The 23,734-nt window shown below is 38.6% G+C and overlaps 2 protein-coding genes and 1 long non-coding RNA gene across 4 annotated transcripts in view; 2 read left to right on the forward strand and 1 right to left on the reverse strand.

The window, feature by feature from the left end:
- Positions 1-636: 636 nt before the first annotated feature.
- LOC124408470 (glucose-6-phosphatase 2) lies at positions 637-6,198 on the forward strand. Its single transcript, XM_046885411.1, has 9 exons — positions 637-758; positions 2,842-2,944; positions 4,008-4,199; positions 4,467-4,561; positions 4,642-4,723; positions 4,813-4,943; positions 5,038-5,178; positions 5,262-5,409; positions 5,490-6,198. Exons 2-9 carry the CDS (start codon positions 2,883-2,885, stop codon positions 5,710-5,712), a joined length of 1,074 nt encoding a protein of 357 aa, XP_046741367.1. The 5' UTR covers positions 637-758; positions 2,842-2,882; the 3' UTR covers positions 5,713-6,198.
- A 618-nt stretch (positions 6,199-6,816) lies between these two features.
- LOC124408465 (transcription factor 12) overlaps positions 6,817-23,734 on the forward strand; it is an 81,299-nt gene continuing 64,381 nt past the window's right edge. For both annotated transcript variants that reach the window (XM_046885395.1, XM_046885403.1), the window contains exons 1-2: positions 6,817-6,909; positions 18,773-18,822. In XM_046885395.1, coding sequence (XP_046741351.1) covers positions 6,828-6,909; positions 18,773-18,822 — 132 coding nt within the window. In that variant the 5' untranslated portion in view covers positions 6,817-6,827. The remainder of the gene's footprint in view (positions 6,910-18,772; positions 18,823-23,734) is intronic.
- Positions 22,122-22,690, reverse strand: LOC124408475. The gene is made up of 2 exons (XR_006929444.1): positions 22,619-22,690; positions 22,122-22,271 (listed from the first exon to the last, which is right to left on the reverse strand). It is a non-coding gene; the product is annotated as an uncharacterized LOC124408475 (long non-coding RNA).

Raw genomic sequence — 23,734 nt, forward strand, 5'->3', positions numbered from 1 at the left:
ACACATGGCTATACACAGTTTGGAATCAAACACGTAAAGTGATCTTCTACAGTGATCAATAGCAAAGTGCAATAAATCTTTATTTCGTACGAAATTTGTTTCAAGGCTAGCAAGTCAAAGTCAGGCCCCGCTTTTTTTCGAGTCGGCACTGCCCACCCTGCCAGTATTGGTAGCCTATGATTGGATTATAGTACATTGACTGAAGAATATATTCTTAAAAAATTTGATACATTTTTGGTTTTAATTTTAAAGAAGCAAAAAATTTTTCATAGGTTTTGGAAAATTGCCATCTTGATTTACGGTTTGTTGATTTCTATCTTTATTACATTTAAAAACGAGAACACACCACCGAAAAAAAAGATTTCTTTACAGGTGTAAATACTAATTAATATTTATTTATATAAGGAAATAAAAACAAATTGACATGGTATGTACTGACGTGTGAATAAATTTAATTATTTATGTCTCAATCGTTGTTTTATTTAAATCTACTATAATCTTTTCAAACATACCTTAATTTTACCGCCCTCATAACATATTCTCGTTCCCGAAGGTTGCCAACACTGCACCCTGCCGTGGTAGCGTGGTAGCACTGCGGCCGGCTTAAGCAAGATGGCGGTTGGCGGTGCGGACGGAGCCTGTCAGTACCTGTCAGTTTTTCGTCAATATCTTGTTTCTCCAGTTACTTAATCTTTGCTCTGCCGCAAACGATTCAACCGAAGAATATGAGCGTGATATAATCCTCAGTATAATTCAAGGTACAAAATTTTCAATCGGAATTGCATGGATCACGGATAACGTTTATTGACATAGCGTGTTCGTATTGTATACTTTACATCAGTGCCGACCCGAACAGAAGCGGGGCCCGATGCAAAGTTGACTTGCGGGGCCGTGAAAAAAATTTCGTACAACGAAGTAACGACGTATTGCATTTTGCTATTTATTACTGTTGAAGGTTACTTTATACCTCGTGATTCTGAACTGTGTATGAAATGTATGTTAAAGGGGACTCAGGTGAAATTTCGATAACACCGAGCTTTTCGTCTTTGAAATGACTAAAAAACATGCGATCAAAAATTCCTGCCAACAGGATATAGATTATGGTAGAATATGTTCTGAAAAAAAATTTCACCCCTCTGGGAAGAAAGTGTATGCGCAAGAAACTCTTGACAGAAAAATTCCAATGCACTGCTGCCAAACATCCGTGGATTCTACGAAATTGCAATACTAAATTCGCAGAATTTACGCCAATGTTTTATTTTTATGTCAAATGAAAACGTGTTGGATTTTTTTTGTTCAGAATTGCATATAGAATCTAGCTGCTAAGACTTATTTACGTTTCAGATACGTGGACTTATCTATATTTGGAGATATATATATGTTAAGGTCGAAATTGAACAGGGTACCCCATTAAAGCTTGTGTCTGAATCGTATGACCCCTGTGTGATTGAGTAACGAGGAAAGTAAATGATAGGCAAGTGTTAAAAACGAGATTAGTACACTCGTAAACGTGATTTGGTGAAGACGTCTGATAAAACTAGCAAAGGAATATTCCATTGTAAAACGGGATCATTGTTATATTTCTTAATAGTATTATGGTTAGTGTGGTTAAATTGATTGTTTATTTTAAACAACCTTAGCTTGTTTTATAAATTGAATATCATTATTTTCTTAATATATATATATATATTATATATATATATGTCTATAGGAATATACCTATATAAAATATTTCCATTATTGACGGCACCTAACAGTTTTCGTTCAACTTGCTTCCACTTATCATACAGACGATTCCTGTTATTTATAATATTTATTTAGTGGCTTCAACATTACATTGCACCGATTGGTATTGTAAAGACTCAAGGAATACATAAAACAGATGAATAATTAAATTTTTCTTTATGAAATGAACATTTCAATCACATAAAAAATCGTTGATAAATTGAGTACCAAAAATAACTGCTTCATAAACTCATGGAATATAATTTGGTATACGTCTCACTACAATAAGAGATTGATATGTAATCAATATGTGTTATAGCAAATTCATTGATCATATCATCACAATTTAGTTATTTGGCTAAGTTGGATTCAATCGATAAAGTGGCTAGGGAAGTGAATCGTTTTTGACTAATGCTAGATTGTAACTACAGTCAAACCCCTCTATAAATCCACGGACTGTAATTTTTATTATCTTCAATCTTGAGAAATTAAGATCTTTCTGCATATGCGACGGCAATTTGTACGGTCAATACAGTTTTCAGAACAGTAATAAAATTTGGATACAGTTTAAATGAATTCTTATTAATCTTCAAAAGGGGCATGCATCTCGAAAATTCGATTTTTAGATTTCAAATTGAGAATGAAGTGTGAAGACGAAGCCGTAGCATCTTCGCAATATCTTACCTAAAGAGTTTGTTCTCTTCCGAACAATCTCACCACCTTGTCTTTGTAAATCCCTGCAGTGGAAGCAACGATTTAATTTTTTAGCAGTATGATTGTAAAGTTCAGTTATATATTACATCAAACACTCGTCTTGCTTTCAAATATGTATATTTTATTTATTTTCACAATTCGCAATAAAAACATATGTTGTACAATCAGCCCTTACAAACGCAAACACAATGAAACATTGGTTCAGCTTTTCTTACTACGTAGTTGGTCGCCAACTGTCAGCACTATCTATCTGCAAGTCAGTCATCGGCACAGGGCCTCAGAAAGGCCGGGCCTGATATGCTCGGACCGTTCGCATCTCCCTTGGGCCGGCACTGCATTACATACATATTACCTATGTACCGATGTGTTTACATGCCTGATATTATGAACGCACACTTTCAGAAGCATTTGATTTGATTTCTGGGCAATCTTCAAAGTTCAAAATGCATCCCGTTGAAGCATTGTACGAAATCGGTGCTACGGCTATTGCTGGCTTGCAGAACACGTGAGTATAACGTTTCCTAATAAATAAGTATGAAAGCACAAAGTTCTACAATGATGCTGAAACTAGTAGGTAATATTGTCGTAAGCAGGTCGTAATTCTCGACGGATTTCAGGGAGTGAGAAAATGATAACATATCAAGAAATTTATCAAAAATAATTCCCTTAATAATTCTGCCAAGTTTCAGCGTTTGATCATCCGTTACCTGCTCACTATTATCTGCTTGTTTTAGTGTCATAGATTTAGAGAAGAAAAGCTATAAGGGGCCATTCATTAATTAGGTAAGGACAATTTTAGCCCCATTTTTAACCCCTCTGCCCCCATGTAAGAACACATAATATTTCGTGGACTCCCTCTTTCATTTCATACGTAAGATTATACCTGCAGTTTTCCTTTATAGTCAAATGTCGTTCGAAGAGCCCCAGTTGTACCAATACTCATAATTTGATATAAAGTAAAGATTTTTATTTCATAAAAGATAATTATTTATCCTTTAGAATATCCGTATTATAAATATAAACAATTAAAGTATCAAGATAATTAAATATAATATTTCAAACAATGCTAAAGTGATGAAATAAGTCGGTCAAGAACTACTAACAATTAATAGTTTGCGTAAAATAATAAACAACTAGGTTTAAAATAATCAAGTTGAACAATAAAAGCACGTTTAGTTCTCATTATTAACCATCATTCGGACTGAATGGGTTGGCACCCATTTTTACAATAACAATACATAAATAAAATAGTATATTAAAAATAAAAAAATAGATCTCATAGTTTGTGGAACGTCTAAATAGAAATTTTTCGTAGTTTTTGAAATTGCCCTCTAATTTTCTGTGCGATTTTTGTTTCCCGAGACATTGCTGTATGGACATTTATCCAATAAAAAATGTCTATTACGCACATTCCGACTTGTAAAATATTACGTAAAAATGATTCCCTCCCCTTCACCCGAGATAAGATCACGTATAGATTTTTTATACTCTCCCTCCTTCTTGGGACCTTGCATAATTAATAAATGGCTCCAAATAGTGCCTGTGAAAATTCTCTTTTTCTTTTGCAGTTTTCCAGATAGCGACAGGTTCTTTTTGGCCGTAACGAAAGTCGCTGATCCAGATTATGCTTTCTCGATTCTGGTCCCACTATTTGCCATTTTAAGTCCTAAGCTGTCTTCTGATATACTGATAGTTAGTTTCGTGTCTGAGTGGTCTAATGTGTTGTTGAAATGGCTACTCATGGAACATAGACCCTACTGGTGAGTTGAAAATGGAAGTTATCGTTATCACGTTGAATATTGCAAGGCGTAATCCGGATTGTAATTTTGTGAATTATTTGAATATCTGCCTCGTCATTCACTTTAGATAAACCGTACATTTAGTAGATAAGCTGAGCACTAGCTACACGGATGTTTATATCTTTCAATGAGTAGCGGTCGTGAAATTTATTATCACTGTAAACTTGAGTTAGATAAAAGTCATGTAATATTGGGTTAATATGGCAAATATTCCATAATATGTTCTAGGTGGGTTAAAGAAAGAGAGCTGCTGATAAAGCATCCTGTACCTCTGCTAAGACAAACTCAGTTAACATGTGAAACTGGTCCAGGTTCCCCATCGGGTGCGTAAAAAAGAATATCGCAATACACATCTCTAAATCTCTGCGAAATCACTCATGTATCACACTTTGAAATTTTTCAGGGCATGTGATGGGCTCTGCAGCTGTACTTTTTGCAATTGTTCATTTTATGAACGAGTCGTTATCAAGGCATCAAAGAATTAGGTAAATCGAGTCTTTTTTTCTATTCTCCATTACCAAACGATATTCCAACTGGGGTGCGTCTTTGTTTATTAATTCCTCGTTTCTTACAGCGAAACGACTAAAACAAGAATAAAATTTACTCTCTGGCTCTTGTTCGGTATTTTGCTGTTCTTGGTTTCTGCGTCTCGCCTTTACGTTGCCGCGCATTTTCCTCATCAATGTATCCTCGGAGCATTCGGAGGTAAGTAAGTCTGCCTGTAATCTTCGGTACTGAATAATATTCCTTATTCTGTGTCACAGTTTATCAACGTTTATTAAAAATTATCTTTTTGCAGGTGTGCTGATAGCACGGACGTTTTTATGCAACTATAGAATTTCAACATGGTGGCGGCATACTCGCAGGCCAAAACTACTCTTGGCTGCTTTAGGCATGACCATGATATCTTTCGGATCGTATTGGCTGCAGAAAGGCCTTGGTAAAATAATTAATACGAGACAATTTATTCAAGCGCATTGTGATCGCATCTAGGATGACAGATATATGTTACACATTTTGCAGGCATGGATCCACAGTGGAGTGTCAAATTGGCGTTTAAATGGTGTACCAATCCAGAGTGGATTCACGTTAACACAACACCGCTATTCTCGCTAGTGAGAGTATCTGGTGCCGCGTTTGGATTAGCATTAATTGCACCTGTTCGAGTCAGGTGAGAACATGACTAATATCTGCTGAATATTCTGTTCAAAGCCAGAGCGATTAATTGCATAAATATTGATATTTTTTCAGGCTATCTCACTCTGCACAATGTTCAAGCTACATAGTTAAAGGAGCTCTGATTTGCAGCTTGACTATTGCCTTGCAACTCGCTCAATCTGCTATCCCAACTGATCGAGTACTACCGTTTTACCTCTGCGTCTTCATGCTGTATGCTGTTCAACCGTATATGTACTTAGTCGCAGTGCCCTTTATGGCTAGCGATCGTCCAGCAGGAGGACCCAAAGTTGATTAATAGGCAACCAATTAGTTAATATTTCAATGACGTCACTTATATCTTATTAGAACTTTATTTATTGAGCGCAGAGTGCAGCACAAGAGTCTAGTAAAGTACCTCGCGGTGTTCTAGTCAAACAATCTTCGTGAATAGTTACCGCTTTGTCATCGACACTGCAGATTTACTATTCATATTTGTACATATAGACATATGCAATTGAACTTCGTGAGAGTTTGCTTAATTAGTTAATAATCATAGAGCAAACTTGATGATCGTAGAAAATTTAATTGCGAAAGTTCGTAATACATCCAGGCCTGTTATTTCGCTTTTCGCACGGCATAGATTCAAATCTACGGGTTGGCAGAATCATCTAAGATTCAGGAAAACTTCCAGCGCCTAATCAACTTGACATGCAGCCGAAAGTCAAAAGTAAATCAGTCTCCTAGTTTGTCTGCCATCGTATCGTATCGTATAGCCAATATTTTCTGGAATTTCCTCAGGTGTATAATGCATCCAAATTACATATATACATAATATATTTAGGGCAATTATATCGATCAAGTACTAATAACAATAAAAGAGGTTGCATAATCTTTCCATTCCTACACTGATGTTATATTTCCTTCGCACCTGTAACATCATCCCAATTCTTGCAGGTTGCACGGTTGTACTCGACATCGATCAATGTCTCGATGAATACCTTGTATGCGTGAAAAATAGAGAAAAACAAAAAAGTTTCAAGAAGAAAGCGATTTTCAGCCAGAATTTAGTATACGTAGTTACGAAGGTATACCAAAAGAACAGTCCATGTGAATATCGCCTGAAAGTATGTCAGGTTTTTTTTTTTAAACTGTACATTAGCTGAAACATATGCGGGCTCTTATTGTTTTCCATTTTTAGTTGCGTCTGAAATTCACTGCCAACTTCTCGATCACATTCTTCGCTGCTATAATTATAGCGCATATTGTATTATGGCATCGTAAAATTCATCCTGAAACAATTTCAAATATTGGCGGGAGTCGAGGTGGGCCGAAGTTAGTCGACAATCAGCGTTCGAGAGGTTCGAGAGGATGACGGTTTGTGGCGCCGCGGGCGGCCGTTAACCGAAACAAATGAATTGGATGTTCGGAAACATGGCGGCCAGCGACGACGAGCCGATGCATCTCTACGAAGTATTTCAAAACTGCTTCAATAAGATCGCTAACAAGCAGCCTGGTGAGTGTGAATAAACGAAGTTTAACATACTAGGTATAAGAGCCAGTGCATAAACAGTGAATAACTAGCCCGGAGTTGACGGATAATTGTGAATGTTTAAGAGCGTGCGTGTCGTGTTTCGTTCGGATATCGTATCGTAGACGTATACAGCGCCGCGTTTTTCGACTAAAAACATCGCGTCCGAGTGACATGTGGGTGAAAATATCTGGCCGAACGATTGTCGTTCGATTGCTGATTAGTTGGCGTACGAGACGCGAGTTAACGATGATTAACAACAACCGTTTTCAACCCAGTTGCCCAGGATGGTTGTGTTTTGGTTCACTTGACAATGTAGATGGTGCTGCCGCTACGGCATTTCTCTCCCCTGACTTGCTTACTTTTTTCCACTTTTTAAGTTTCACTCGCAACACCCGAGGTTATCCAGCCCTCGGACGATGTATATTCTCCCAATTAAACCCCCCATCCCCCGCCCCTTCACCCAAATCGGTGATTCCCCGAACAACTTACACGCGATACTTGCTAGTTGCTAAATTTCACTCCATCCCTCTTCCTCGCCTCCTCTCTACCCCGTTGTCCCAACACCCCGAAAACAATCTCTCCCTCGCCGTTTATACACGTATTCATATGTATATCATTCTTTCGAGACAATGCCCGGCGGGTGAGAATCTCTGATATCCATTTCTATACTTTGCCCGCAACACCTCGGTGACAATGACGATCTGTTTACAGGTGTGCCTTTTTCCATTTCGCAATCGCGCGATTAAAGTCAAGACCCGAATACGTTTTTACACAAGTCTACAATCGTGGATACAGTTCGTCGAAGTTGTCAAAGTCTCTGCAGCAAGTCTTCTCATCTTCGTGCGAGTTAGGCGGACCAATTTATTATCGTAGGTAGACAGCTTACCGCGGGTTATTCTTCTGCGAGGGTTATTAGAAACGCACAAAGTTTGAACAAAATAGGCAATGGTGTTTACGAATAGTTCGTCGACGTGACGGTGCCAGTGAACTTAATACACTTGAGATAACGTTAACCCGCAAAGGCTCGCGATAAATTTACGATCTCAGTGTCAAGTACGATTCCATTCGAAATATCGACGCGTTACACGTCTTGGAAATCGTATTGTCCATTCGATAGTGATTAATGTGCACGAATGATGGATTTAAAGCGATAGAAACATAGAAAAGCTCATTTATTGCGCCGCTGAGATAATCACGAAACTGAAAGGAGACATCATCTGATCTCTTCGGACTTCGGCCAGGTGGAGTGATTCTTGTCGCCACTTGCAACAATCACTTCACCGCCCTTTGTCCGAATCCTCGCCGTTGTATCCGATGCACAGTTTCACTGAAGAATTAACGTTAGAAGAAAATATATCCGTGGCAGGCGGACATGTCTACTCGTTTTTCGCGACGGCGTTGACCTTTGTATTTGAGATAGAAGCACGTGTTGTAGCCCGCTACGTACGAACCCCCGACAGGTGCGCAGTAGCGAAAATAGCGAAATATCAACCCTCTCCCGCGTGCTACAAGCCTTCCGACCCTCCTCTCTGGCTCTCTCTTTCTCTTTCACTCCCTACACACGAGCACCAGCCCATGCACAGGCGTCTCCCTTATTTATTTATTTATTTTTTCCTTTCTTTCTTTTTTTCATTCAACTTTGTCAACTGTAACGTTCCTACCGTTGATGCAACAGCTACGCAGTGAGTAGGGTCTGATATAATTCGATGGAGTATGTATATTGGGGTGTTTCAGAAAAAGTAATTCACCATTTTTCATCGTGATACCCTATGAGAAGTTTTCTCAGGTTGAAAGAAGATTCTGTCGAAGGATGAGCGTTCTGCGTTGCCAGGAAGATCGCGCTCTAGCGATATCTCACGTTTTTTCAATTGCTCTTGAATTCGTGAAGAAACACGTTGTAGCACTTGAATTCTTGTTTCTTTCCTGACATTTATATTCAACCCAAGGATCACTATCCGTAACACAACAACACATCAACCAGGGATCTTATTCTCCTAAATTAAGAGTTCATGTTAAATTACAACTATTTCATGAGATTGTATTAATAATGAAAAAGTCAACAGATACGCTTTTTAAATATCAACTGAATACTTAATATTAAAAGTGCGGTTCTTCTTTGTAACGTAAATTGAGATATTATGATCGAATTAAGGGATAGAAAAAAAAAAAAAAAAAAATTCCATTCACGATAATACAAAAGTGAAAAATCATCTAAGCGCGATCTTCCACATAACCTAAAAAGCTCATCTTTTTACAAGAATCTCTCTGTTCACCTAATCCAACGTTTTTTAGTGGTACCACGTACATTCATTCTTCCTTCATTATACGCGTCCATTTTTTTTCTTCAATCATCGGAGTAAGTTCAGGAGAAATTCTGGCGGATAGGCATGGCAAAGCTTCTTTTAGGATCGCGTCGGTGGTAGCGACTCAAGTTTGGCGGGAGGGAGGACGTGAACGAGGTGGGGGTGCGACATCGACGCGACGCAGTGCACCTGCCGTTGCGGGTTCATGCCGTTGTACCGGCTGCCTCCTCGGCACGTTGTACGCCGAGGTAGGTTTTGTTAGCTTTGTACGCATGCACGCACGAGTTTCTACTTACGCGGTGCGAGTTCACCTCACTCGCGGGACACGCAGAGAGGCAGGCGTCCACCTCGTAATGTAAGTGCAGCGTGCACGCGTGAATGATCACGCTTGCACGTTTACACTCGCCTCGAGTGCAGGGCGAGAGAAATTCGATTTCAATACGTTACCTGCGCAGTCGGTATTACAGGACGTCGGAAGGATACCCTTAATTTCAAATTCTCATTACTCGTCTAGATCAAAAACTAGAGAGGAATCGAATCCTAAAAGTGGATAGTCGTTGATAGACCTCGTGTATCGTACAACGCGCGATTCGAAGAGATGATCGTTTTTCTCTCGGAAATATTGTCGATATCCTCAATTGCGGATGATCACAGGCGTTGACCCGGATTCACGACATTCGCAACCTTGTTTCGGATGCTGCGAAAATTATACTGTATACTGCACGCATAGCTTGCGTATCTCGGTACAATATGTTTTCCAAAATAAACGTAGTTTCGGGCTTACAGAGTCCGGCTTGGTTGCGTGCGAATGTATAAAATATATACATATAAATAAACATATAACTTATGTATATAAAGATATTTCTGCTTGGGTATACGGAAAATCGAGGAAAAATGGTGTCGCGTATCAGTTCCCCGGACTTTCGGCTGGTCGATCACCTGTTGAACATTCCAAGCGTCTGCTGCCTACCTACCGGTACCTTATACACACGCGCTTTTATACCCACCGCTTATACACTATACCTTATATTCCCAAGGCGTGCAGGCAGGCGAGCAGACTGGCGGCAGCGATCCACTACACACTATACCTTCTCCTCGTTCGCTTGCTCGCCTCGCATCTCGAGGAGGAACAGGAACGCGACGCGGCGAACAAAGGTGACAAAGTCCCCCGACGGCCGACGACGAGGTGTATCGGGCACGCGCGCGGCACGTGGCGCATCCTATCCGTCTCGACGGCGATTCCTCATTTTTCGTAATAAGATACAAACACGCTGTAACGAACGGGGTACGTGAGAAATCTAGTTTCCTTTAAATCCTGCCCACGGTATAAAGGACTCGATGATTTAGACTGCTATCGTATCAAACGAGATAGATAAACCTGTAATCTTGAAAATTTAAGAGGATTCAACATGAAATTATCAATTGCAAATGCAAATACGTATGTATAACCGGCCAATGTACAGACGTTGGGGATAACTCTCGAGGATACTGCAGTCGGTCGAGAACCTCTACTTCGTGTTACGGAGGTGGTCCTCCTCCTCCTCATCTTCGGAGGGCCGTTCCGACACACTGGGACCGTAGATCGGGGTCCGTAAGTCCGTTCGACGTTGGTCGGACGAGAGGAACGAAGGGAGGGACTCGGAACGACAGCTGCTCCGTGCTGCAGTGACCTTACCCTCACCATGTCGGGGTCTTGCCCGAACGGCGAGCGGTCGGTCGCGTGGCACGCCACATTCTGCCGGCTCCCCCTCGGGCTTATCCCCGTCTTTTCTTTCTATTCCTTTTCTTCTTCCTCTTCTTTCTTCCTCCGCGCTTTTCTCGCTTTGCTGGATCGCTTCTTCCTTCGGTTGCTCCTTGATTCTACTTCGTTTTATCATGATATCGCTGTTGTATGCGTATATATATATATACATATATATAACTATTTACCTTACGCAACAACGGCGTTTTCGGACGATAAGATGCAACTCATATTTTAGACACTTTGTTCTTTACTCGTTTTCGGTATATCTGTATATGGGTAAATTTTGATTTTGGTAAAGTTGAAAAATATTTTTTTTATCTTTTCGTCGATGCGTTGTTTTTTTTTTTTATTTGATTTTTTTTTTAATTTTATTCTTCTTCCGTTTTATTTACTGCCAAAAGAGAGACTCGCAAGGACTCTCTGAATGCGAGATGATCTCTCTTCGGAGCTGGTTGTATAGTCTGGTGCATACGGTATAAGGTGGCAGCTGCGCTTAAATATTCCGAACGTATTACAGTCTTAACGATCGGCGCGCTTATACTGACAATACAGAATGTAACTTACCACGAGGCTGAAGTAAGCAAAGTTAATTTATCGAAACTTTAAAAGAATTTAGAATAACCGAAGAAACTGAATTTTACAAAATCTGAGTTTGTTTATTCTGTATTAACAGGTTTACTAAACAGTTTCAAGTAATCCTAAAGTTGCAAATTAACAACTTTTTTTTTTCAAAGATACGTAATTACATTAACGTTAGAAACTTCAGCCTGATAACTTAATGTGTGAAAAATAATAATGATTGAAAAATATTTTCTGGCTTTATAGTAACTGAGAGAAGAAGCTACGAGCGATATGATAACTGTGACAGCAAAATCGCGGACACTTCCTCGCTCAATTATTATCCTCGTGGGAATGACAACAGCTGCTACGTTGGGCCTATACCCAACCGATTAAATTACTGATAACCAGATATTTATACAGTGGAACGTACTTTTATAATTAAACACTGACGTGAGAATCTGGACAAAATGATCACCGACTCTACACTTTTCTCCAGAGAAGGAAATAAATATCATACTAGCTGATCGTTATCTTTCGAGTTTTCGTGAAATTCTACCCAGAGCGCAGCTCGCCTGCAGCCTTGCTGCATGGTGCACCATGTTGGCGGCGTGGGTCTCTCGTCAATTCCTTTTTTTCTTCTATTTCTCTCCCTCCCGCCTCACCCTTTCGAAACCCGACAACAACGCAAATGCTGTTGCAGGTAAAACACGAGACGGCGGGAGAATCTGACGCGTTTTGAACAGATCGTGCGTGATTTTTTTTTTCCCTTCTTTTTCGTGTCAAAGTTTTTTTTTTATTTTTTTTTCCTTTACTACCTCGAAGCTTCGCCTCGCACTTAATCACGGAGAGACAAAAAAGAACAGATTTTAATCAAAACTGCAACGAAAGAGGGATACAACACGGTCTTGAGATTTAAAAAAAAAAAAAAAAAAAAAAAAAAAAAAATACCCATATCAACAACTATTTTTTTTTATCTCCCACAAATGTAGCAGATTTTAACTCTGCACACAGTGGTCTTCGCTGTGTCTAGAGTAAAATTCTGCATTTTACTCGGTATGTTTTAGCAAAAAAAAAAAAAAAAAAGGGGGGGGGAGAAAAAAAAACTTGCGCATCCCTCTCATTTACTGTAGTTTTGAGTAAAATCTTCTCTTATATTCTATCCGTAGTCTATAAAATATGACGTGCATACGTTTCTTCTATTTACACGTTCGTTTTGATTTTGTTAATCTCACGTCGTACGTAGTATGAGGTTGACATGAGCGAATCTGTCGTTTGCGCTATTAACTCGCGATACAATTTACACAGTTATTATAGATATTGACGATTATTGTAAGTATTCCGGTGTACGACCTATATTACACTATATACGTAGATATTGTATAACCGCAACTTCGTGATGAACGTTATATAGACGGTATTATCATCGCAGGTTGTTGCGGTACGCGATATAAGATTAGATTTTCTCTAGATGGCTAGATGAGTATAATTATATCCGCGCACTTATTGTACGGCAGTTCTTTACCTCTCCAATTTTTATTCTCTCGTCGTTTTCGTACACTTGTTTTTGTTACTGCCCCCCCCCCCCCCCCCCCCCCCCCCCTCATCCGCCCTTCCTCCTTGTTTTCTAAATTCTTGCGTCTATACATAACTTATTAAACTATTATAGTATTGCAAACAAACCGTTGCAAAAGTTTGCTGAAACTGCAGCAGCAGCAGCACGCGAGCCGATGAGGTATATATATATATATATATTTATATATATATATATATACCCGCCTGCCTACCCTTGCCTTCTTTACATTCAAAGATCCAGCTTTCACGCAGGTATATAGAGAAAAAGGCGCGCGCGTCCGTGTTTGTGTGTGTGTGTGTGTATGTGCGTTTATCGTAGAATAAAATAGGTGGTTGAAATAGAATGAAAAAGGGGATAGAGAATGTGCACGGAGGAGAGAAAAAAACGAGCATATATTACAACGAACCGCATCTGTGGTAGAGAGAGAATTTCTAATGTTCCGGAGCGAAGAGAGCGAGAGGGATAGAAAAAATAGTCCCTCCGGCGTCGAATGTAGGGCCCCTCGAAGAAGAAAGGGCGGGGATAATTCAGGTAGCCAACGGTTCTCAAACGCCTCTCATATATGTATATATGTGAATATTTTTGGTATAATACAGAATCTCTGCGGCTGTACACCGCGCGGTATTTCTTTGTGTAGTGGACTTTGGATCAAGGATTTCTTCCATTCAAAGTGAAACTGTCATCAGATGAGAACGATACTCTCCAAACTAGAGAATCATTGTCCTGAAATTATCTGATATTTTTGGGGTAATATAGCATTGTATTTATAGCGTACATTATACACAGCTCGTGTAATCGATGAGCATATCGATGCCTCTAAGGAAAAATAGCACGTGTCAGATTTTTTGCGAAAACTAATACGTTTTCGTACAAATTAGTAAGAGTATAGTATTGCTGGGTATAAAAATCCAAAAAGACTCATTTAGTCAACTACAATATGATACAATAGTTTTTACACTCTTGTAGAAAGATTACGTATAGTTTAGGTAAGGACTACATTATCTAAATATAATAAGACGAATTGATATTTATATTGATAAAAATTCGGACAAATTTGAAACAACTGTAAAGAATCTGTAAAAAAAAAAAAAAAAAAAGGATTAATTTTTCTAAGATCTGCATCGACAACACAATTTCGATGATATTTATAAGTTTATTTTGACGCGATAAAATGCACTTCTGCATTCGCTAATTGACTTTCATTTCGACTATCGTACACCGCATAAATCTTCAAAAAATCCTTATCGCATTAACTAAAACGTGTTAGTTTTTACCGCAATACGTGAAACTTGCTAGTTTTCGTGGCGAACGCTGCAACTTGCTCGTTTTCATAAGAGGCGTCGATATAGTACCATAACACGCTGCGTCTGCAGGTAGAAACTTTTCTCGGGCACGCGAACGGAACGTGGTTATAAGAACTTCGTCCCTCTCTATCTCTTTTTCTCTCTTTCTCTCTTCCGCTCGCATCAGTAATCTGTCGGTCGGTCCCATCCGGTCGGGTGTATAAGGACTAAGAAGATGCCGATGGGTTGCAAAACGGACCCTGAGTTCGCTCCCCTGTCCGCTGATCTTAATGCATTTTCCATTGCATCCCTTGGGAAATATAATATGCAGGGGTGACCTATCGGGCCGGACATAATTAATTCGAGAAAGGCATTGTAGGTGGAGCAGGACTATGCAGACGATGCGTTTTGCCTTGCGATATCTACACTGCAGAGATTCCTCTTGTCACCTGTGAAAATCCATCTATATGGATGTTGACATATGTGTTGGCCTGTATACCTGTGACACGCACCCGACGTAGCGTAATGATTAGAAATACAGGATCAGCATTCGGTGTATTGCACCTACGGCGACCTGCACTCGGGTAACCGGGTCCGTGAAACCTAAGTGTTATACCTGCAGCGGCGTAGCCCTTGGCGGTGAGTCGGGTTGACGACCCTGCACCAGACAATGATCTGAAAAACTAAATACTCCGCCGGGAACGTGAACTCGATCGCACGGTGTAGACGAGGAGGTAGTATATAGGACACCGTGTTGTAAGGTGTGGAGGTGGAGGTGGAGGTGGAGGAAATTAGTACCTACACGTACGTTTAGCGCGTTACCCGAGGAGTCCTTCATCGCATCCTGTCTCAAATACTCGCGTGCATTTCACGCTTTCAGGCACTAACGCGATTTTTGAGATCGCGCAGAAATTTTCATTCCAGATCTAAAGTCGGAATGCTTCGATCCAATTTATAACTCTTTTCAAACTTAGGTGTGTCGGAAAGTATAAGCCTACACACGGGGTGAAAGACGTATAGATCATAGTTGAGAGCTAAACTGCCATCCATGCGTATTTAACCTATAACGTATACTAGTTGAACTCCTGTTCTTGACGTGTCTTGCGGAGCGTGAAGGTACAATAATATCGCATAATCCTGCCGACCTGCTGCAGGGATGACGAAGTGGGGGTGGGTGGCCCTGTAATCACCACCGTCGTCGTCGTCCTCGTCGTCGGGGATATCATGCATCAAAGGACACTGTGTTACAGTACTCCTGCTGGTGGCTGACTGACCGCGTTGTCATTGTCAGAGATTTCAAAATTCCCGATTGCACCACACCCCCCATCGTACAATTGTCCCGCGAACTGTCCAACTCTGGTCAACTCACCCTCTTCCATGTCGTACCTCTATATGAACCCCCTCTAGCGAACCAAAGTACTTCTTTGACGATAACCTAGACGGGTCAATTTAAGTCTAATGTCGTTCGAAAGTGTACCTTTTTCCGTCCGCCTTATATAAATATACCCGTTAAGTTGGTGATTTTTTTTTAAATATATATATATTTTTTTTTTTTTCACTCGCAGGCTCCGGTGGAAAGAAATTCATTGATTCTTGTCACATGTGTATAGGCAACAACTCGCGGCGGCATAAACGCGTGGCATTTGAGTTGGTTGGGTGTAGAAACTGGCTCTCTCATCGTCCGATCAGCCTCGTATAACAAGTATGGTAATCGCACGGGCGTGTTCTTAGTTTTTAACTCTTATAGAGTTTGAGTATACGCGTTATGCATACTTGTATAGCCTATAATGGTGTGTATATAGGTGTGTAAATGTGTGACGGTGTGTACCCACGGGCAACGGCCAATGGTACACAGGCACGATGACGATTATTCTAATATACGTGTATAATGAAGCGAAAGACCGAGAGAAAGAGAGAATTTTTATTACCAGCTTCGGGCCGGATGTCTATGTGTATGTATACCTAATGTGATATACGTATGTACTTATGTATAACTATACTAACCGATCGTTTCGGAATTATACATAAAATATCCACGTGTCGTTCCCCCTTCTCTTCGTACGTCTCATCTTCGTCTTGTTAGGTATTACTCGCGTCTTTAAATCAAAGAATATTTAATAAGTGGATCGATTTCCGATGTAGCCCAGTTGGCGACGCGCACGCACACACACATCTACATATCCGACGATGCCTCCTACGATAACTAAGGATGTTTCAGATTTCTTACGAAGATAGTACCTTTCAAGTTTTTACGAAAACTAGCACGTTTTGGTTATCCTAGCGAAAATTATCACGTTTCCATTAATGCGGTAAGGATTTTTTGAAGATTTATGCGGTTTAGGGTAGTCGAAATTAAAGTCAATTAGCGAATGCGGAAGTGCGTTTTTTCGCGTCAAAATAAACTTATAAATATCATCGAAATTGTGTTGTCGATGCAGATCTTAGAAAAATTAATCCTTTTTTTTTTTTACAGATTCTTTACAGTTGTTTTAAATTTGTCCGAATTTTTATCAATATAAATATCAATTCTTCTTACTATATTTATATGATTTAGTCCTTACCTAAACTATGCGTAATCTTTCTACAAGAGTGTAAAAACTATTGTATCATATTGTAGTTGACTAACTGAGTCTTTTTGAATTTTTATACCCAGCAATACTACACTCTTGCTAATTTGTATGAAAACATGCTAGTTTTCGCAGTGAAAATTGAAACATGCTAAACTTTGTAGTGAAAACCACAACGTGCTAGTTTTCATAATAAAGAAATCTGAAACGTGCTACTTTTCTTAAGAGGCATCGATATGTATGATGTACAAAATAACGTTACTTTTCAAATATGCTACATACTAGCTGCGTGATTAATTTGAATGTTGCCCAATACAGAGCCGATTTGCATTATTACTACTCGGTTAATTCTCGTCAACGTGTGCGTATTAATAATATACCTGTCTGTCGATATGTCTGTCGTCCATCTATCCGCGGCTTGTCAATTATATATGTACATACATAAGTATACATATATACATGTGTAGGTAACATACCGCTTGGATCATATATATCTAACAAGCTGTTTTGGTTCTAGTTTCAGCTACAGCGTAGAGAAACGACGAATACCCGCTCGTCATTAATCATATGACAAATTATCATTAAATTCTTTTCAAACTGATGCACGAGTTTATCTTATTATTACCAATCGATTCGAATCGATAATGCTGCATAAAAAACTCATCGAAATCGTTACGTTCCCACAAATTTGTCAGTAAATTCTGCACCCATCGGGTGATGATTCGTTTGAATGTTCAAACTTTTTCATCGATGAATATAACCTTTAAATTCTCTGCTTTTGCTCCACTCCCTCTCCCCCTCCTCATCCTTTTTTTCTTTCCACCGTTTGCCGATGAATACATCGATGAAAAATCTAAAGAAAAGTTGAATAAATTTCCCATACGTCTTTATAAATCAAAACTGTTCCATGGCGGTTGCGTTAGCAGGTTTTTTTTTTTTTTTTTTTTTTTTTTGTTTTTCGCGGGGGGTTGCGCGCTTCTAGCATACTCAAGTTTTTTCACGATCGCGAACGTAACGCAAACACGTGTCCACCGATACAATACATATACGTATATGTTAACCTGTAAAGCACTGATATATAACTGCTGCATATTTAGCCTGATATCGGAACGCTGCCCCCCATCCCACCCGTCCCACCACATATGTTCCTTATTATTTATTAAAGACCCCCAATGTTACAAATTTTTCTCCATTCAATTCGCAACGCGTATATCGCTGTATACGATTTTCGCGGTGTATTTGTGGCTCCTTCGTACTTTGTATATATGTTGGTTATAAGCTCGGGAGTTTCTTCTTCTTCTTCTTCTTCTATTTTTGCGGTTATCGCTAAGTATACAAGAGGAAGGGTAAGGCATGAGATGGGAAATTTATGGCAGATGTGTGATCGGAGGAGGGTCGAATCCTCCCCGCTTCTGGAACAGTTCGTATGCCAGATAGGTGAGGTGAGATGGGGTGGGGTGGGGTGGAGGTGTTCGAAGACGCGTTATAAATATAAGGGATGTTTGTAATATGGTGTGTGAGTATGCATGTATGTTTTACAAAACCTGTGTAGGTTTATAACCTGTCTGTATATTATAACGTTATTCGCGCATTGAAAATTCGTGGATGTATCACGTGCCGTGTATGCCGCAGGCGGCAGGGGGTGAGGCTAATCCCTCCCTCATTCCTACACACACGACCGCAGATCGACGAACCGACTTTTCCATTTTTTATATACCTATCATTATTCACACGAAACCTACTTTGTATACATTTGTTGCTCGGTGTATTTATTCATTTTTCTCATTCTTCATATTCACATTTTATTCTTACAGACAAACCAGGCTTCCAGTCGCCATATGGCCCAGCTATGGACAACGGTATGGTGAGTATATTACAGTAGTATCATTTTTTTCTTTACAAACTCCAAAAGTCCGGTATCCTAAGTCCTCTGTGACGAAAACAACAACAACAACAACAACTAGGGGGATAATTTTTACGTTTAGAGGTGGTATTGCGTTTCATCTGTATACTATATAGACTGTATAAAAAAAATCGATTATTTTTTTCCTTTCTTTTTTTTTCAAAATTTCAGTCGGAAATATTTTTCTAAGTGACGACAAAAATGTGCTGTCAAAAGTTTCAGCTCTTAATATTAATATTTAAAGGTGTCTCGTAGCGATTTTCTATTTTCCCGTTTAAGTAACATAGGAAAAAATTTTTTTTGACAAACATTTTATGACAAATTTTTTTAATAACTGTAGAAAATCCACGACGAGGCAACACTAAATATTGATATTAAGAGGTGATACTTGGATAGTATCTTTTTTTCTCGACATTTCGAAGAATATTTTCAAGTTGAATTTTGAAGCAAAAAAAATATTCTAAAATTTCTTTATACAGTCTGATATATCAACGTGACATCTTGGTTTATTTTAATACGTACACGTAATAACCGATAAATATTCTCAGACCGCGAAGGTATCGCGTTTTTATTATATTATATAGAGTTATTTTCTAACGATTAGACGTCGGACGCCACCGATAAAATTTCCGTCGCGTTCCCCCCTCCCGTACCCGTTTACCTACATATTGTATATCGTTAATCTACGATAATCGCTATCACCGCCGTTATACTTTGTACATCGTACGATATACAGTCCCAACCACGTAGACACTAACGTATTTTTTATTTCCATCTGTATTCATAACTTTTTTTTTTTTTAATTCAATTATGCAATCGCCGCTGACGCGCCGGGAGAATTGAAAACGCATCTTTTGTATTACACGCAATCAGATTATATTTTAACGCAATTCAAGGTAGGATATATTATTACGACACGTAGGTATATATGTATACGCAGGGTATAAGGGGAAGATAACCAGAGTTGTGAAGAAACCGAGAGGTTAACTATTTAAATCGTGGTGGTGAGTATTCTGACCACCTATTTAATACACATTTTTTGTTTATTTACAGAATTTTGATACTAATAGGTTTGCGATACTCGAGTGTAATTTTTCTCATATAATATAAATTATAATTGTTAGAAACAAATTGATTGACAAAAATCACGAATCAGAAATTGGTTTTAAATAATTCAAAAAAATTTCAAATTCGATCGAATCCAGAGAAAAAATACTAACTAGGGGGTCTAGCGGTCGCTGATTACGAATTTGAAATCAAATTTTGAAAATTCATTATGGCGAATCTAATCAAGGAACCCGAAAACCTCTGCATAAAGTTGTTTGAACGGATTTGATTAAATTTGAAATTTTCATATAAGACATGCAAGTTTTGCGTATCGATATATTTTATCGAATTAATTATCGTTTTAGTATTGACGTACGTTATTACCACCTTTTAATGTTACGTACATATAAATATGTATGTTTGATTTTTTTTCGATGAAATTTTCTCGCGGATTATATTGTCGAAGTAAAAGTTGGGGATCGCGAAATTGGGGGAGTAGAAAATCAGGATAATGCAAAGTGGGTGCAGAGAGCAAGGGAAGCGAGATTAAATTTTTTTTATATATAAATGAATATCGTCTCGTTACTCTTTTATACTTATTATCAGACAAAAATTTTATACCCATAGGTACACTCGCCGTTGCATATGGCGAAATAAATTTATCTCGCGTCTTAACCCGTACAACTGCGAGTAGGATATGTATTTATAGAGTAGTTGGGAGTCCCCGGGGTTGTGATTCTTATTATACGTGTGTAACACGAATATGGCGAGGGGGGTGGAGAAGAAACATTTGGTCAGTTTTGATACGCTGCCAACTAAACCGGAGGGGAAATAACTCGAGATTTGAGTGACACAATAATTTTTTGAATCGAATTTATTGAAATTAATTTATGTGATTCGGTTAAAAAAAGAAAGAAAATATTTTTTCGTTAATTTCTTTAAATCGAATTTTCATTTCAATTCATGAACCTCAATTTTTTCTCGACAATTAACTCTGATTTAAGTTATAGTTTGAAAAAAAAAAAAAAATTACTTCATTTTTCCATATATTTCCTGTTAATTAATTTCCTTTTTCCTTGTAAGGAGATAATTCTGGCACGAATAAAAACTAATTCAAATCAATTAGATTTAGTTTTTCGTAATTTACTTATTTTTCAGTTAATTCTCATTGCTTCGGGGCATTTTTAATAATTCTCTTCATTCTCATTAATTCTGGTGAATTATAATTAATTTACAAACTTATTGATACATCAATTCAGCGAGTTATTTCCCCCTCGAACTAAACTAATACATACGGGGCATTCCATGCCAATTTGACCTGCTGCCAACCCACACCATCTCCGATTTTTCTCGAAAAAGTAATCTCCGAATTATTTAATAATTGTTTGACGAGGGTTAGAAAATCGTCTTATTTTCGCACTAATTTATATCCCGTTTGATTGTAACTTATGAACCTCTGTGAAGTTCTTTTTTTTTTTGAAAGAGTTCTGGAATCTTCTCAAAGAGTTTTAGAGTTTCTGACCGTTTTCAAAAATAGTTCCAGTCAATAAAGGATCAAGAAATTATTTTCAAAAAATGGAGTGCCAGCTTCACGGGGCATTTCATTTTCGGAAAAATTAGTTTTTTGGGGAGTTCTGGATAGTACTCGGATAGTTCTACAGTTGCCCATATGAGAAATAGTTTTGTTTGTTTACTACTAAGGAAATAAAAAATACACTAAAAAAAATTAGGAAGTCTAGAAATCTTTGAAATTTTCTTAGACGCGACAAAAATTTTGGATTTTAAATAATGGGGTGTTGGCTTATTTTTTTACTTTCTTAGTCGTAAACAACCAGAATTATTACTCATATGGGCATAGAACTGTCGAATTATTTGAAATACTATCCGAAACTCCTAAAAAAACTCATTTTTTCGAAAATGATGCGACCAGTAAAGTTCGAACCATTTTTTTCTGAATTTATTTCTTGAACCCTTATTGATTGGAACCGTTTTTGGAAATCATCAGGAACTCTAGAACTCTTTAAGATTCCCGACCTCTAAAAAAAATCATCTTCCCAAAATGGGGTACCAACTTTACAGAGGTAACTTCTAAACCAAAGATCTTTCTATCTTTGGCACGGTCTTAAGGGGGGAGCCTGCTTTAGAGGCTTCAAAAAATCGATTTTTTCGAGGATTTTTTTGGCAAGGAAAGAAATATTTGATTAAAACGAAACTTTCAGGTTTTATTGTTATATATTTCAAGAGTCTTCTCTAATTTTTTCATCAAAATATATGTCATATTATGCGTGGTACAAGCATTTCGCCGAGGCGCCTCGAGTATGCAGGTGTCGTGCGGCGGGAAAGATGCAGGTCGCAATTTTCATCTGAAACTAAAAAACCAAAAAAATTTTTAATTTTCAATAGTATAGCTTCTATTTAAACCAAGAAAATTAAAAAAAAAGTGAAAAATTCAATTATTTTTCGCAAATTAAAAAAAAAATTCACTTTAGATGGTTAAAAAAAATGGTTAATCATTACTTTTTCAAGTTTTTTTAGGTTCAACTAGAAGAGAATTTTATCCCGAACACAACCAATTTTGTCTCGTTTCGATAGGACTTTTAGTTTTTTTTCTATCTTTCCCGCCAACTCGGGAAAATCGTAAAAATGAAAAACCGAGAAATCGCCCGTCAAAGTTTTCGTATATAAAAAATCTTAATTTTTTTGAACTTACCGCAATAATATGCTAATCAGCGATTCCTGGTCCATAGAATGGCCCTTGAGACTCTTCAAAAAACTGGTTTTCGCCCAGATATTCGAGTCTGCGGGCCGTTCTGGCCTCTTTACTTTCCAATGAATCGCGCCTGTTTTGTCGGTTGATACGCTCCTTGTCAGCTCCCTTGGCGAAATTGTTGCATTGCTGTCCAATTTTTAAATCTAGTAACTGCATGGTTTTCAATACTGCACTGTAGCCTTCATTGAACATTCCTCCAGCGATGTAAGCAGCAATCTCGACGATTTTAATGCCTGAGTTAAGGTGTTTAGGTACGATGCGCCACACAGTGGAATTGAACGATTCGTTCGCATTTTGTGTGTGTCCACCTAAACACCTCGTTAGCAGATCGTCCTTAGATAAATCCTCGTACACAGGACGAATGTGCTTCTCGACATGTTCGTCAATTACACGTGGTGGATGTTTAAAAGCAGCCAGGGTGTTTGTCGCTTCAGCTTTGCACCACTCACACCAGCTTTCGACGCCTTCCGGGCATTTATCGTGGCGAGGTAATTTATCTGTAGAGCAATAATGATCAAGTGTCGCCATTATTGCATTTCTCATATCTTCTACAGAATTCAAGTTTCTTCGAATCGCCAGACCGTAATAAATTGTTAATTTTTTTATCAAAGCCTCGGTGAGCCGTTTCTTTCCACCGAGCTTCTCATCTTTTCTCTTGGTGCGGAGACGAGTACCCATGCGCTTTTGTACATGTCCCACGCACTCGTTTTTGGTCACTGGGCACTCGTCGCCGTATGGATCACTGTTCAGGATGCCAAGAAATGTTTTGGCGTCGCCGTCGCCAATGTAATTACTATACATTACTCCAAATTTCTCGATGGACCTTGAGAACATTCCCACAATCGAATCAACTTCCATTTTCCCGGCCGAACCTGTGTGATTTGAAGAACAATTTTCTTTATGGCTTTCATACCAATTTTCAAACTCGTCGTCGTCCAATGTATTTTTCTTGATGGCACAGGTATGACAATATCCGCTTTTAACGTCAAGATCGATCACTTTGCCACTGTAATACCCAATAAGTGTAGTTACACCGTACAATGAAGTATATCCACG

Source organism: Diprion similis, chromosome 8, assembly GCF_021155765.1.
Source record: "Diprion similis isolate iyDipSimi1 chromosome 8, iyDipSimi1.1, whole genome shotgun sequence".
NCBI classification, from domain to species: domain Eukaryota; kingdom Metazoa; phylum Arthropoda; class Insecta; order Hymenoptera; family Diprionidae; genus Diprion; species Diprion similis.

Bases quoted from the DNA above. Each gene is read 5' to 3' on its own strand.
- LOC124408470 (XM_046885411.1), top strand. From the start codon at position 2,883: ATGCATCCCGTTGAAGCATTGTACGAAATCGGTGCTACGGCTATTGCT. The intron at 4,724-4,812 runs GTAAATCGAGTC...CGTTTCTTACAG, and splicing joins TCAAGGCATCAAAGAATTAG to CGAAACGACTAAAACAAGAA. The intron at 4,944-5,037 runs GTAAGTAAGTCT...ATCTTTTTGCAG, and splicing joins TATCCTCGGAGCATTCGGAG to GTGTGCTGATAGCACGGACG.